The sequence below is a fragment of the Hyaena hyaena genome, unplaced genomic scaffold (assembly GCF_003009895.1).
Source record: "Hyaena hyaena isolate Hyena2069 unplaced genomic scaffold, ASM300989v1 scaffold_19, whole genome shotgun sequence".
Lineage (NCBI taxonomy): Eukaryota > Metazoa > Chordata > Mammalia > Carnivora > Hyaenidae > Hyaena > Hyaena hyaena.
This window is the reverse complement of record NW_024080651.1, coordinates 848868-865435: the sequence shown is the minus strand read 5'-3', so window position 1 is coordinate 865435 and position 16568 is coordinate 848868. Positions and strand designations below refer to the sequence as shown.

The window sequence follows — 16568 nt, the reverse complement described above, 5'->3', positions numbered from 1 at the left end:
TACCCTGGCCGGGGTCTGAGGCGGTTTCCCCTGGGCCCTGTAACTACTGGAAAACAACAGGACATAAATCCACGGATGAGCTGTCTCATCCCCCCTGTGACAAAGGGGCTTGAATGATTTAGAGCCAGAATATTCTTTTTCTCCATAATGGCTCCTGGAGTCGCCAGGAATAGTACATTTACTAAAATTAATGGCAAAACCTCATTTTTCTTTTTTCCGGGAAGAGAAGTTCCATCGGCGGGGTAATTGATCCTGATCTGGACGTGCCGGTGCGCCAGCCGGGGGTGTAAATCATTCACGTGAAACAACTCACAGCCCTTTAAACCAACACCAACAGTGACAAATGGCACAGGCTGGGACAGGCGGAAGGTAACACGAAAGGGAGATCCATCAGTGTCGCTCCCCCTTCTCACCGGGGCCCAGAAAGTGGGATCTTTGGGGGATGCCCCCCAGGAGAGCAGGATTTTTCAGCAAGATTGGGCCTAAAGGGCAGGATCGCATCACTGTGACAGCTTTAGAGCTGGACACACAGGGACACCCAGATGACCTCTGTCACTCCCAACTTTGCAGCCCCGGGCAAAGCCCCTCCACCTTCTCTACCTGCTGGGCTTGACATGAACGTGAGAGAAAACTATGTCTGCAAAGGGCCTGAGCATAGACTGTCCAGTAAATGAATGAATGCATGTGTGCTTGATCTGGGCACTTAAACTGGGGACTTAGAACATTTATTCTAGGGGTGCCTGGTGGCTCAGTCAGTTGAGTGTTTGACTTCGGCTCAGGTCATGATCTCACAGTCCATGAGTTCGAGCCCTGCATGGGGCTCTGTGCCGACAGCCTGGAGCCTGCCTCGGATTCTGTGTCTCCCCCTCTCTCTCTGCCCCTCCCCTGCTCACACTCTGTCTCTCTCTCTCTCAAAAATAAACATAAGCATTTAAAAAATTTTTAAGTTAAAAAGAAAAGAAAATGCATTCTCTCTCCCAGGAAGATTTGAACTTAAAACATGGAAAGTGAAAGGGGCAATGCTTTCCTCAAAGAAATGGCTGGCCGTGACAGAGGCCGTGGCCCCAAACCGCAGCGCACAGACACTTTGCTTTGCCTGTAAAAGTCCTGAGCGTCCATCACAGAGGAATACATAAGATACACGAATGACGGCCTTTGCCATCTCTCTCCATTCAGGGTGAGCCCCATGAGGGCAAAAGTGTGTCTTGTTCTCTGCTGGGTCCCCAACCTGGAGCACCAGGCATGGTTTGTGAGAAAAACCAAGGATGCCTCTGGCATGAAGGAAAGAACCAGAACCCTGACGGCCTTGCAGACTTCCGGTGTAGTTTGCTAGACAACACATGGCATGGAGCAGCTGTCCCCTTGTCATACAGGGAGGGCATGGAGGAGGGCAGGTTGGGGGCACGCACTTGAACCCGGAATTGGTGAGAGCACAGCCAAGGAGCCTGGGGAGGTTTCAGGACACCACACAGACGGGCGCCCCCCACTGAGATGCCTTTGACTCCTGCGGCTCCACACCGATGCCCGCACCTGCGCCCTGCCCACAGTTGGTGCCGAATAGACAGATGTTGAGTGAACCAGGGAATAAATGATGACAAGAAAATATGACAGCCTCTCTTCTCCCAGTGGAACTATCCTAGGGCCCACAGATAAGAGGGCTTATTTGAGGGCAAAGAGGTTAGTGAGTTCGGGACAACCACTGTTAGGAGGCCTCTGCCAGCCTGACATTGTCCCTTTGAGCCTTGCTAATCCACAGAGTCACCAAAGAAACAAACTGTAAGAACACCGGCTAAGCAGGAACACGCCCTCCTTTCTCCTGGTGGCTTGGATGGTGGCCCCCAAAGCCCAAAAAGCCTCCTAGAAGCTGTCAATGTGACCTTATTTGGAAAAAGTATCTTAATAGATATAATTAAGGTAAGGATCTCAAGACAAAATCCACCCGATAAAAACCAATAGGGGCACCTGGGTGGCTCAGTCGGTTAAGTGTCCGACTTCGGCTCAGGTCATGATCTCGCGGTTCGTGGGTTCGAGCCCCATGTCGGGCTCTGTGCTGACAGTTCAGAGCCTGGAGCCTGTTTCAGATTCTGCGTCTCCCTCTCTCTCTGACCCTCCCCTGCTCACACTGTCTCTCTCTCTCTCTCTCTCAGAAATAAATAAACATAAATAAATAAATAAATAAATAAATAAATAAATAAATAAATGCCAATCACAGGCATCCTTCTAAGAAAAAAGGCAGAAGGATATTTGAGACACACATCCACAGAGAGATGCGGCTACCATCCTGGGAATGCCTGGAGCCACCAGAATTTGGAAGGATGGAAAAGGATCCTCCACAACAGCCTTCAGTGGGAGTGTGGTGCTGCCAACAGCTTCATTTCAGACTTTTGACCTTCAGAATGGTGCAAGAATAAATTTCTGCTGTTTTAAGCTGAGGTTTTGGTACTTTGTTAAGGCAGCCCTAGAAAATACAGGGCCAACCACACTCACGCCGAAACAAAGGGAAGAATTCAGTCTTGGTAAATTTCTGTGGCATCTTGCAATCAGAAAGCAGAGAACCGTATAGATCTCATTTCAGCAAACACACAAGCTTTGCGTTTTACAGTTTTTTTGTTGTTTTTATTTTGGTACCTGTATTGGGAGTGGGTGCACTATAATCTTTTCAGTATTTCAGGGCCTTTAAAGATCTGAAGCTGGGGCGCCTGGGTGGCTCAGTCTGTTAAGCGTCCAACTTCAGCTCAGGTCATGATCTCAGAGTTCGTGGGTTCGAGCCCCACATTGGGCTCACTGCTGTCAGCCTGTTAGTGCAGAGCCTGGAGCCTGCTTCAGATTCTATGTCTCCCTCTCCCTCGGCCCCGTCCCTGCTTGTGCTCTGTCTCTCAAAAATAAATAAATGTTAAAAAAAAGGTTTTTTTTAAAGATCTTAAGCTTCCCTTGGAATTGGGGATAAGGAAAGGAAAGTGAAAAGGGAAGGAGAGAAAGGAGACAGAACGAGAACCGGAGAGCAAAGAGGAGAGGAGGAGAGCCACTGTTTGATCTGGCCGGCACGCCCGGGTGTCTGGCCGGGTAAAGAAGACATCAGAGGAGATGGGCTGGGCTGTTGTCTCTGCTCCCGGCCAGAGCTGGCAGGAGGGGACCTCAGCTGCATGAGAAACAGGGCTGGTGAATGAGGAAGTCATTCTGTCAAACTGGAGGAAAGAGCCTTTCTCTCTCCCTGGCGGTGGGAGGTGGGGAAACTGCCAGTCAGGGGGCTTGGGCTTTGTCTGGGAACCCGGGTCTCTGTGCAGAGCCTCACCTCCCCCACACAACAGCTCGGCTGATGGCTTGTCACGGGCAAAGCTGACAAGAGTGACACTGGCTGTGGCGGGCAGTGGCCTGAGAAATATACTTGCTGCAGGCAGACAAGTTGGGGAGACTTGTCACAAAACCAGAATGGACAAGGCGGGAAGCAGATAAAGACTGTGATTTAGGGACCTTCTGGACAAGCCTTGGCAGGAGGCAGGCTGCCTCAGTGAAGGCGCTACGGTGGCAGGCAAAGGGCGTGCCAGATGTCCCCCGGGTCACAGAAGCAGAAACCTGGATTCTTAGGGACACTGGACCTCATGGGGAAAAGGAGAAGCCAGCTCTGTCAGATGCTCTGTGATGCCTGCAGGGAACCATTCTCAGAAAAATACACTGCATGATGGGAGGAACCTTCCCACTGGGCAGGAAACAAATTTTTATTATTTTTCCCCTTTTCTTCTCCTTATGAAATTTAGTAAAATGCCAAACTCTGCATTTTATTTATTTTTACTTTATAAATTATTTTACTTTCTTCCTTTTTTTTTTTTTTTTTTTGGTCAGGATAGGAAAATTTTTTTTTAAGTTTTTTAATGTTCATTTCTTTTTGAGAGAGAGAGAGAGAGAGAGAAAAAGAGAGCACACGCACAAGTGGGGTAAGGGCAGAGAGAGAGGGAGACACAGAATCCGAAGCAGGCTCCAGGCACTGAGCTGTCAGCATAGAGCCTGATGGGGGGCTCGAACCATAAACTGTGAGATCATGACCTGAAGTGAAGTCGGACACTTAACCAAATGAACCGCCCAGGTGCCCCGGAAACAAAATTTTAAATGTTGCTTGGATCACACCAGGGAGCAAAGCACAGCTTAGTCAATAAAAACAGACTACAGAGTTGGCCAGGCCTGGGTTCAAATCCCTACTAAGGTGTGTGTAGCCGTGGGCAAGTGAATGTACCACTCTGAGCCTCTGTTTGGCATGCTGATGGCCCCTTGTCTTAGTTTCCCCAACTGGAAAGCAGAGATAAGAATAGTACCTACCCAGAAGTACTTTTATCTTTGTTATGGCTGCTATTAGCCCAGAAACAGCTCTGACAGCTCCTAGGGGTGACCTTAGACTAGCTATTTCACCCCTTTGAAGCCTCGGTTTCCTCATCTGTAAAATGGGGATAATAATTCTGACTTCCCAGGGTTGTTATGAGGATTATAAGGATTATGACATGGGTGTGAAGAGTCAATGCAAGGTGGGCATTTAATCAACATTGCTTCTGTCCCCTTCCCACGAGGCTGCCCTGCCTTTGGAGTGGAATGTGTGAGGCAGGAAAGGAAAGACTGGCATCTGAAATGTACACGTGCTGGGCGGCCCCTCCGCAGCAGTGAATGCCATTGGCCCACTTTGGGCTGCCCCCAGAGACTGAAGCCAATGGCAGCGTCGATCCTCTGCCCATCGCTTTCTGGTGTCTCCCTGCTTCCCAAAGGCCCTAGAGTCCTGCCCCAGCAGCTCCCATTCAGAACGCAGTTGGGCACACCGAGCCCGAAACCCTCCATCCCGTGACAGCCAGCGTGCACACTCACCAGCTCCATGCACCTGCGGCTGGCCTCTGCCTCCCGCTGCACCAGCTCTTCCATGTCCGCCTTCAGCTCCTCCAGGCGCCGCTGGTAATACTGGCTGCTCTCCCGCTGCTGGGACTCGGACTTGGCCGCCTGCGTCAGCTCCTCGCCCATCTTGATCAGGCTGTCCCGAAGCCGGATCACCAGGACCTGGAGGCGGGCAGAGAGAGCACACCACCGTGGAGTCAGAGGCCAGGGGCCCGAGGCAGGGGGCTCCAGGGAGAGAAATCCTTTGCTGAGTCTCCCTGCACTTGTATAAGGTAATCCGGATGATAATCCTCAATTCCAATAGTTGATTTTAAAAACCTAGCAAATGAGGGGCGCCTGGGTGGCTCAGCTAGTCCAGTGACCGACTCTTGACTTTTGGGTCAGGTCATGGATTCTTTCTCTCTCTCTTGCTTATGCTCTCTCTTTCTCAAAATAAACTTAAAAAAAAAAAAAACAACAACTAGCAAATGATCATTGCTATTCAGAGAGGCAGCCTAGCATGGAGCTGAACACCTTGGTTTTGAATATGTCCTAGGTTCAATCCTCCTGCTACCACTTCCTGGCTGTGTGACCTTGGGCAGGTTATTTAACCTCTCTGAGAGACAGAGATGATGACAGTATTTATGTCCCAGGGATCCTGTCAGACTTGAAAACGTTAAGTTCTGCAGAAGGCTTAGTTCACTGCCTGGCACACAGAACATTCTAAATAAGAGTTGGGAATTATTAATATTTGCAGCAGCCCCCCCATCATTTTTCGAAGATGCTCACTGGGGAGAACACTACAGTCTGGGGAATCAAAACCCCTTCCCCAGTGTGGATTTTGGTTTCCCAATTTGTAAAGTGAGGAGGTTTGGATCAGATAACCTCCCCCGAGCCTCAGCTCTAATGTTTTATGGCATTTTTCCTTTTCCAGGGGGAAAAGCAGAGAGGGCACAATGAAACAATAGAGAAGAGAGCTGTGGGCATCACCAGTGCTACAGGAAACAAACTCGAGGGCCGTTCTGCAGAATTCATTAGTTGGCCAACAAGCCTGCCGCCAGTCGATTCTGATGGGCAAATACTCGAGTGTTGACCTAAAACAGAGCCCACATGAATATTTCAGACCCTTCTGCAAGGCTCTGAGCCCCTCTCCAGATCTGAGACTGAATCCTGGTTTAGAAGAAAAGCTTTACAATTCAATTGCCCTTTGCCTTTCAAATGGAGTTTAGTAACAATTTCAAGGGCAGCGCTGGGCAAGGGCAGATAGGGGGTTGGTTAAAAAGAAGAGTCGTTCTCCGTTCTCTAACAATGTCCCCAAGGCCTGGAATTTTACTAAATTCAAGTCATGAGGCCAGAAGGGGAAAGGGAATTTGGACATAGAATCTGCCACATAAAGGGTTTTTTTAATCGTAATTTTAATTGCTTTTCTGCTATCACTTGGCTATGCTCGATTCAAGCAAACGGATATAGCCCAACATTATGTAAACTTAAAATGTAGTAGATCAGAGTTCCTTGGTGATCTGCAGAGACAATTGTGCCTCAAGGGACCCCTTGAGCAGTTCCGAGAAGCTCTGAGGGTCAAGGTGGAGAAGGATGTTCTCTGTTCTTCATATATCGCGTGCAGCCTTCTTAGAGACAAGTGCCCAGCAGGGGACTGGGAGAATGGCTCAAAGTGAGGAAAGCAGCCTCATGCTTCCAGGCAGGCCACCCTCCAGTGGAGAAGCCAGTGGAATGCAGAGAAATCACAGCCTGGGACCAGGGTGGAGTGAAGATCCCCAGTCAATCTACTGCCGTCACTGGCACTAAACAGTTTTTATCTTTTTTTTTTTTAATGTTTATTTTTGAGACAGAGAGAGACAGCGTGAGCAGGGAAGGGTCAGAGAGAGAGGGAGTCACAGACTGAAACAGGCTCCAGGCTCTGAGCTGGCAGTCAGCACAGAGCCTGACGCGGGGCTCGAACCCACAAACCGTTAGATCATGACCTGAGTCGAAGTCGGACGCTCAACCAACTGAGCCCCCCAGGCGCCCCTAAATGGCTTTATCTTGAACGAGTCACTTGACCTCTCTGCAGACACCTTGTAGTTCATTCAGTGAGGCCTATCCTCCCTGCTGTATGTGGCTTCAGCGAACATCGATGGGGAGTGGCTAATGACAAACAGATTGGACAGTGACGCCCATGTCACTGGCCTGCAGAGCTCCATGTGAATGTAGTTGTTGAACCTCACCCCAGCCCATCCACGTCTTACCTGCCCTGCTCAAGGTCCAGCATCAAGGTCACCTCCTCCCAGAGGCCTCCCTGATTCCCCAGCTTGGAAAGACCTCCTTTGCTCCCCACACCTCACAGCCCCCTGTCCATATTATGGGTATTTATGTACATATTTTACCCATCTCTGCTACAAAACCCCCATATTTCTGGAAAGCGGAATCGGCTGTGCACATCTGTCTTCCATGTGCCCCAAAAAGAGCCTGGTACACCCTAAGTGCAAAATACATCTCTGCCCAAAGTGAGTGTTGGGTGCACAAGTGCATGAGTGGGCAAACGGTGGTGGGCAGAACAGGATTGATGGATAAAAGCATGAACAGACAGAGGGGTCAAGGTCTGAAGAAAGGGGAAGAACAGAGGAAGAGAAGAAAGAATGGAAAAAGGAAGGAAGAAAAGACAGAAGGAGGGCGACGGATGGAATGATGGCACATGGCGTGGTACACAGAGGTGGGTAGGCTGGGCGGATAGTTATTTGTGGGACCGTGTGGTTGGAGGAAGGCAGAAAGGAGGGAGCAGGGGAAGAAACACAGATGAGAGATGGGTGAAGAATAGGTATCCAGAGAAAGGCGTGAGTGGATGGAAGGATGGTGAGAGGATGGACAGAGCTTACGCAGAAGCCCCGCTGCTCTGGGCCTGGGCGATATTTACGTACGCGTACCTCGAATCTCTTAATCTGCACTTTCTGGAACTCCGTCTTGTTCTCCAGGTCACAGATGACTGCCTCCTGCCTGCTGACAATGGCTCGATCCACGGTGGACTGTTCCAGGTACTCGATGCGCATCTGAGCCACCTGCAGCTGGGGACGAACCCGAGAGGTCCACTGACCACCTGCGGCCCCGAGTCCCGGAATCGAGACCCACGCCGGACTCGGCCCCCGGCCCCTTCCCACGACCTGCTGCTCGGCTCTGGTGATATGTGTTAAAGGCTCGAGCACGAACTGCCGATTCCCTCATGCCAGGCCCTGCCCCTGCGCCCCAGATGTGGAGGTGGTGCTCCTGTGTCTTCCACGCCCAGTACAAGACTCAGTCAGCGCTTCCCGTACCTCCTTTCCTTGCTCTGCGAAGGGGGCAAAGCAGTGTGTGAGCCGCGCTTCAGCACCCAAGGATGCAACCAAAAGTGGGCTTGGGAGCCAAGCATATACACATATACATCAGAGTTCAAAGCCAGGCTCCGCCCCTTTCCAGCCGGATGCACCCGGGAAGGCCGGGTCCCTTCCATCAGCCCTTCCTTCTTTCCTTCCTTCCTTCCTTCCTTCCTTCCTCCCTCCCTCCCTCTGTCCCTCCCTCCCTCCCTCCCTCCCTTCCTTCCTTTTTTGTCTTGAGAATTGAAGGCGATTAGCGCCTGGTATATAATAAGTACCCAACAGATGCCTACTGCTGCTATTATTTTTGTGGTATTTGGTATTACTCAGGCCCATGGACATTTGCTTGATGCTCTGTCATTTTGGCAGAAACTCTAAGCAGGCACATGTGGACGGTCCTTGGAAAGGGTTTGAGAATCGCGCGGATGATGGCAGCCCACTAGCCTAAGGAGTGAAATTCAGGGGTGGTTGGGGGAACCGTGGCTTCAGAGGAAGATTTCACGAAGGACCATGATCCTGTCTTGCACAGACCATCGCTTTCTCCTTGGAACCATTTCTCAGAGGGAGAAACTCTTGCACCAAAAGGCTGATGAGTTTCACTGCACAGGGTATCTTTGGAGGCTGACTGGTGTGAGCAAGATCTGTGTGTGTGTGTGCGTGTGTGTGTGTGTGTGCAAAGTTGAGTGAATGGATGAATGAGTAAATGAATGAATGGGTGACAGTTCCCTGGGATCCAAACTGGGAGGTCCCGGAGGGCGCCCTTCCTTTCATCCCCGACGCCATGGTGGCTCTGAGCACGTACTTGCTCTTGAAGTTTGTGCTTCTCCTTCTTGGCTTCCTCCAGCTGCAGCTGTAGTTCTTGGATCTGCCCAATGTCAGTAGCAGACTGGCGAGACAAACACACGTCACCTTGAGACGTTTTGCTGGGACTGCTGGACACCCCTGTGCCCCCCTCCATATGTCTAAGACTCTCAGAAGTGGGCTTGGGAGCCAAGCATAGACACATATACATCAGAGTTCTGTCACTCTCTGTGACAGTGGCTCATTCCAAAAAGCTACAGCTTACATCCTTCCGACACTGGCCATCTTAACGTCTGCTGCACCACTCCCCACATGAGCCCGCGGCTTTGGTCAGCTGCCTGACACACTGTTATACACCCCTGAGAGCCCGGACAGAAATGGGCTGGCCACAGCGCTAGGGCCAGATACTGAGAGAAGAGAACTCTTGAGTGTCAAGTGACTGGGATTCTGGACTTGGCCCTGGCCTCTCTGCACCTCAGTACCCCCATCTGTAAAAGGGGCTGATAGTCTCTGCGTAACTCCTCCACATAGGGTTTGTTCAGAAACTAAAGGAGGCAGTGGAGACTCTAAGGGTCCTTTAAAAAAAGTAGAACCAGGAGCGCCTGGGGAGCTCAGTCGGTGAAGCGTCCGACTTTAGCTCAGGTCATGATCTCATGGCTGGTGAGTTCGAGCCTTGCATTGGGTTCTGTGCTGACAGCTCAGAGCCTGGAGCCTGCTTCAGATTCTGTGTCTCCCTCTCTCTGCCCCTCCCCTGCTCATGCTCCATGTCTCTCTGTCTCTCAATAGTAAATAAACATTTAAAAGAATTTTTTTAAAGTAGAACCAAACCGTGAAGGCTGATTATCCCTGAAGAGAGGGATTCAAGGGGAAGGCAGACCCCTCTTTCTCTTTCCCCGCATCTTATATATTATGTAAATTCTTCATAACGTGCATAGGCATACACTGCTTTTGTAAATGATCAAAGGAAGAAATTCCCCTTCTGACTCCAAATAGGTGTGATTCACAAAGGCAGAGATGGCACAGGCTATTTTTGTGATAGCTGTTCTAATGTGGATGGTAGATATAATTGGTTATTTTTGTTATCCTCATGGATCTCATCTTGGTAGGATGCACCTGACGCCTGGTCGGCACTGTACCGCGGATGTGCTCCGGGATAGGATGTGGGGAAGACACTCATTACTTCTGGAGGGAGCTATTCCACCCCCCCAACAGCTGCGTTATGCAGATCAGGGATACCCATCACTCTTCTGCCAGCCCTGACCCCAAGCCTCTGCCACGCCTCAGCTGGCCACCGCTCCTCCCCATTGTCCCCCAGGTCCATCTGCTCGCCCATGTCCCCTCCGCCTCCCAGTACAAGCCAGCCACAGTTTGCACTCATTCACCAGCTGTGAACTGGGTGCCCTGCTCCACACCAGGCACCCTTTCTAAACTCCAGGATTCAGCGCAGGACAAGACAGGAGCATCTGGGCGTGGCATCCTGGCTGCTCTTCTCCCTCCCGCTTGTGCCCCTAAAAACACTTGCCAATATTCTCATCACACATAAAATAAAATCCATACTCATCTTGGCCCACAAGTCCCTGATCTGCTCTGCTCTGGGGCTGCGCTGAACTCATCTTGCATCACATTCCCTCGCCAGCCTCCTGCCAGGCTCTCAAATGCACCATCCCAATCCTTTGCATATGCTGTTCCTTCTGCCTGGAACATTTCCCATGCCCTGCCCCCCATTATCCCTTCCAACCTCACTGACTCCTGTTCCTTGTTCAGATCTCCATCCAAGGGCCACCTCCTCAGGGAAGGCTTCCCTGACCTCCAGCCTACATCAAGAGTCCCAGAACCATGTTCGTTTCCTTTCTGGACTCTCAGCTCAGTTTGCAAATATCCTCTCTGTTCTGGGTGATTATGTGAGAAGCTCTGCCCAGCCCACGAAACTGCGAGCCATGTGAACACAGGAATGGGATGTGCTTTTGCTCAACACATGATGAGGGCATAGTAAGTATTAGGTAAGTGAACAGATATATAAATAGACATATGAAGAGATAGATGAATAGACACAAGGGTGGATGGAGAGTTGGATGGGTGATGAATGGGTAAGTGGGTGGAGGGATGGATGGATGGATGGATGGATAGATGGACAGGTGAGTAGTTGGGTGGGTGGACAGATGGGTGGATAGATGGGTGGATAGAAATGGGGATAGGTGGATGGGTAGACCAATGAGCAGATGAATGGTGTATGGATGAATATTTCGATGGGTAGATAGGAAGTGTATGCGGGTGGGCAGATGTGTAGGTAGATGTATAAATAAATCAAAGCTTTCCTGGGTGGAGATGTCTTCCAGTGATGCACGCCCATCTGAGGGTGACATCCTCCTCTATCAGGACCCCATGAAATGTCACATCCCCATTTATCATGGTGGCATTTATCCCTCCAAGGTCCTTAGACAGAGAGGAGTGGCCCAGCCACAGCCCCTCGCAACATCTCCCACCTACCTGGCCCACGGCCCCTGTCTCCTTCTGGTTTCTGTCGTTACCTGAGCAATGAGGTCCTTGTGCTTCTGCATGAGGTCGTTCAGGTCGTCCTGGTCCTCATCGATGCGCTTTAGCAGGTCCGCCCTCTCAAACTGCAGCCGGTATAGCTGTTCATCCACCTGGGAGGGTGGGGGGGGGGGACAGGACAGTGGTGGGTGGAGGGAGAGGGTGGGAGGGGGACCACAGGGGCCTGCCGAAAAGCAAAGGTGGGGGGCTCGCCTGTGAGTGCATCAGAGGAGTGACCATCTACCTGAAAGCTTGGCTGTGGGTGTGGCAGTGACAGCTCTGTGTGTGTGCACGTGCGTGTGTAACGGGGCATGCATGTGGCTGTGTGAATGGCTACATGTCTGTATCAGCCCACGTGGGTTTACACGTTATGTCCACTTTCACTGCGCCTGGGACACAAGTGTGAGGGCAAAGCCCTGTAATCTCCGCCGGAACCGGGACTTTGTTCTGTTCACAGATACCTTCCCAGCACTCGGCCTGCATACAGCAGGTGCTCCGTAAATACATAATTGGGTGGATGGATAAAATTAGATGCATAATTTACCTATGAGGGCATTTGTTTTGTATGTGTGTCTGGTGATTTTATAGGTGAGGGTGTACATTCGTGTGTGTGTGTGTGTGTGTGTGTGTGTGTCTGTGTGTGAATGCTTATGGGCAGGTTCCCTTTAACCTGGTCTCAGCAAAATCTCGAACGAAGGGTCCAACAGGGATCTTAAGATCAGCTTTTGCCTATAAATCCGTGGCTACACATAAACTTCGGGATTTTAGATGCGGAGTACAAATTTAAGTTAACCTTGGACACCCAGACAGGGGACTTAGAAATGTGCACCCAATTTTTACTCATGTATTAGATTCTGAATATATGTTCATTTCCCCCATTCCGTGGTGAGCACATAGTAGGTTCATAATAGATGGCCAGGTCCCTTATAGGAGTGAGCCTAAGAGGGTCCACGAGGGATGCCTGTGTCTCCAGTTATAAGAATGAATATGCAATAACCCAGCTGTGATGCCCAAACCCCCTGTTACGGTGGGGAGCACACATTAGGACTACAACTGGTGCCTGGGGACCACTCCCCTGCAGAGCACACTATGGGCACACCACAGACAGTTTTGTTCCCACTTAGAATGCTGAGCAAACAATAGGCTCATATTGAATGCATCCCTTCAGTGCTGAGCACACATTAGGTCTACAACAAGTTTCCTTGCCTAGCTTCGTAGAGAGGAACACATAGTTGATTCTCACACATGCCCTTAGAGCCTTTACAAGGCTCAGCTCAGAGCAGAAGGCCTGTACTTGCAGAATGTTGACCCAGCAAGTCTACAGTAAGCACCCTCAGCCCCCCTTGCAGTGCTGAGTACGCAGCGGCCCCACGCTGGTGCCCAGAGCCCTGTGCTGGCCCCAGGGCCCCACACTCCAAGGAGGGGCGGGTACCAGGCTCTTATTCCGGGTCATGCTCTCCAGCTCGCTGTGCATGCTCTCCAGGTCCGCAGTCAGCGCCTTCTGGGTCTTCAAGGCGTCCTCACACTTGGCCTCACTCTGCTCCAGCTGCACCAGGCACGGGGAGGAGAAGAGAGAAGAGCCTCGTGACGCTGCCCCCTTGAGTGTTCTTTCCCGCCAACTCAGCCCAGCCCCTCTCGGCGGCGGGATAATTTATGGACTACCCTCCCGTCTTCACAGCGATTCATCAGCCCACAACGAGAGGAAGCGAATGTGTTTGCATGTGAGGTGGCTCGGAGATGCTCAAAATGGACCATGAAATCAGGCTAGGCCACTTTTTGGGGCCAGTAGCTGGCCCTCAGCTCCACTCGGCAAATGTTTGCTGACACCCACTTAGTGCACCCACTTAATGCAGGCAGGGAGCCTGGCCCTGGACCCCCTGCCCCACCCCATGAGGGAGACCAGCAGCAAGAGCCTCCCTGAGGAGCACAGGAAGAAAGGTATGGAGATACTGGGAACACAGGATGAAATCAGGGAAGGCCTCCTGGAGGAGGTGCTCAAAAGTTAGTGGGAACTTGCCAAAGAAGAGGTTTCTTAACCAGGTTTCAGAGTCATAACCCCCCTTTAAATGGTATGTAAACTATTTGCCATGTAAGCATTTTTCCTGGGTTCTTAAAGGTTGAGAGCCACCGACCTAAACAAAGTTTCTCTTTCTCACCCTTTTCTTTCTCATCTGAAGCTCACCCACCGGCACACAGTAGGCCTCCTATTTTAGCAAAGCGGGACCATCAAATAGGTACAATTATCTTCTGTGGCCCCAGAAGACAGACGTTCCCCGCTGGAGAAAACCACATCTGGGCACAAACCCTAAGTCCCTTCTGTGCCTGGCAGTTTCCCCTTGATTTCCGAACCCTAGAATCTCTGAGCAGAAAGCACACTCAAAGACTGCCTGAACAAAACACTCAGGGCTCAGAGAGGGACAGTGCCTTGCCTGAGGTCACACAGCCGCAAGGAGGGAAGACGGCACTTGTATTGTCCAGACTAGCAGGTCTTCTCCCTCCCAGCCACCGCCCCTCCCAAACAGCTAATCATATTAAGGCTCGTGTTCACAGGACAGAAGAGAAAAGCAAGCTGGAGCCTCTGCGAAATGATGTGCAGACAATCTCTGACCCCCAAGGCCACCGAGTAAGTGAAGGGGTCCCCTTGATCTGTGAAAGGAAAGCCGTTGAGCCAAGGTGAAGGCCACCCCAGGACAACAGGCTGAGGTGGGGGTTTCTGTGGGTAGAGCCCCCCACCCCACCCTGGAAGCATTTTTATTTCCTTCCAAACTGGGCAGAGAATGTCTTCCTCGGAATATCAGGAGCCCAGCCCGGATGTCAGAATAATGTCAATGGCAGTGGAAGGCGGGGACAATGGAGGTCACCTGGGATTCCAACGTCTCCAATCAAGTGCCCCGGGGGAAAAGGTGCTACTTTCATTGTCGCTTGTAACCCTCATCTTAGCTCTGTGAGGTGTTCCCCCATTATACACATGGGGAAATCGAGGCCCTAACCCTTCTCACACTGGCACTAGTTCTGGTCCCACCCCACTGCCAGCAGCCACCATCCACAAAACTCCCATTTTCCCAGACCCCAAGAACAATGTGTTCCTGCGGTGGGCTCCGTGCAGGACAGACCATTTCCCCGGGTTGGGGGGGTGGGTAAGACGGGTGAGACACATGGAGCATGATGGGGGGCGAGAGGAGGTACTGGCATTGTTAGAGCATCATTGACAGAGGAGATGAGAGGTCAGGCACTGTCATCTCCCCACAGGAGGCTCCGGGGGCCTCTGGGCCAGGCAGACCGGTGGCAGAGCAAAGCCAGACCCTGGTTCCTGCAGAAGTCAGACGCCTCATTAAGGAGAGGATTTAAACTATGACCTGAAAGATGCAAGGAGTCAACCGTGTACCTATTAAAGAGGAAGAGTGCCTTGAGTGGAGGAAGTAGCAGGTGCAAAGGTCCTGAGGCAGGAACAAGAACGAAAGGAAGTGGTGCTGAGGGACAGAAAGGCGGCCAGTGTGGCTGGACAGCTGTCCAGGGGAGGATGGGGAAGGGGTGTTGAAGTAGCAGATGGGGAGGGGGGCCCATTGGTGAGGCCAGTGAGCCGACTCTGGTCTGTAGGGAAACCACTGGTGGAGGGGGAGGAGGCAGGCAGCTGTCGTGGGCAGGATGGGCTTTGGTGGAATAGACTGGAAAGAAGGCAGCCGGTGAGGACACGCTGCAGTATGTGCCAAGAAGGAAAGGTCTGGGCGGCCCGGAGCTGGTGGGCCGTCCTGGGAGGTGACGTCAAGTGGCTAACAGTGGGGGAGGGGAATATCACACAGCACTCTGCTGCCTGGCCAAGTTGCCTGGCTCGGGGCCAAGCAGCAAGCAACAGCCACTGTCAGTGACCGCACAGTGAAGTGTCAAATACAAGGATAGCTGTTCCCAACTCAGGCTGAGGGTTTTGGCAGTGCGATGCCCTGGTCGTCAGAGCCTCCTTGGAGCGAGAAGGCTCTACTGGTATCTCCTTTTCACCGGTGGTGTCTGATGTGATCAAGAAGCGGCCTTTCCTCTCCCCAGCCTCCCTGGAGCAAGCAGCAAGGGGGACAGTCCCTCCCCGGAACTGCTGGTGTCCTTCTTAGCTCCTTCTGGGTTTGGGACAGGATTATCTTTCCCCCAGTCGGTTTGGGCATTGACAGGGGCACCTGCTACTGTTGTCCAGGGACCATTTCCAGGGCGCTGTGTGTTCTCCGTCTTGCTTTAGAAAAGCCCCGTGAGAACTCTTGGGAGCAGGGGACCCACCATTAGGACTGGCTGATATATGAGGACACGGAAGCCCCCAGAGCAGAAAGGCCTTGCCCAGCGGTTGCACAGCTGGTCAGCGGAGAAGCCTGCTGCGTCCAGCTCCGGAGTCCGAGCTCTTTATTGCTAGGCTCCTCTGCCCCTTGTGAAAAGACACTCTCCAAAAGCAAGGGAATCAAGAGCAAAAATAAATGATTGGGACCTCATCAAGATTAAAAGCTTCTGCACAGCCAAGGAAACAACCCAGAAAATTAATAGGCAACCAACGGAATGGGAAAAGATAGTTTCAAATGACATATCAGATAAAGGGTTAATATCCAGAATCCATAAGGAACTCACGAAACTCCACACCCAAAAAACAAACAACCCAGTGAAGAAATGGGCAGAAGACATGAACAGACACTTCTCCAAAGAGGACATCCAGATGGCCAACAGACACATGAAACGATGCTCAGCATCCCTCCTCATCGGGGAAATACAAATCAAAACCACACGAGATACCACCTCACACCAGTCAGAGTGGCTAAAATGAGCAAATCAGAGAACTCTAGATGCTGGCGAGGATGTGGAGAAACGGGCACCCTCCTACACTGCTGGTGGGAATGTAAACTGGTGCAGCCCCTCTGGAAAACAGTGTGGAGGTTCCTCAGGAAACTAACAATAGAACTCCCCTATGACCCAGCAATAGCACTGCTAGGAATTTACCCAAGGGATACAGAAATGCTGAGGCATAGGAGCACATGTACCCCAATGTTCATAGCAGCACTCTCCACAATAGCTAAA

General features: G+C 51.4%; 1 protein-coding gene across 1 annotated transcript in view; it reads right to left on the bottom strand.

Moving 5' to 3' along the window:
* MYO18B (myosin XVIIIB) overlaps positions 1-16568 on the bottom strand; it is a 244133-nt gene that overhangs the window by 63295 nt on the left and 164270 nt on the right. The window contains exons 34-38 of the mRNA XM_039225943.1: positions 12958-13071; positions 11522-11638; positions 8995-9078; positions 7770-7907; positions 4846-5031 (exon numbers count right to left, since the gene is read on the bottom strand). Of these exons, the coding sequence (XP_039081874.1) occupies positions 4846-5031; positions 7770-7907; positions 8995-9078; positions 11522-11638; positions 12958-13071 (639 nt within the window). The remainder of the gene's footprint in view (positions 1-4845; positions 5032-7769; positions 7908-8994; positions 9079-11521; positions 11639-12957; positions 13072-16568) is intronic.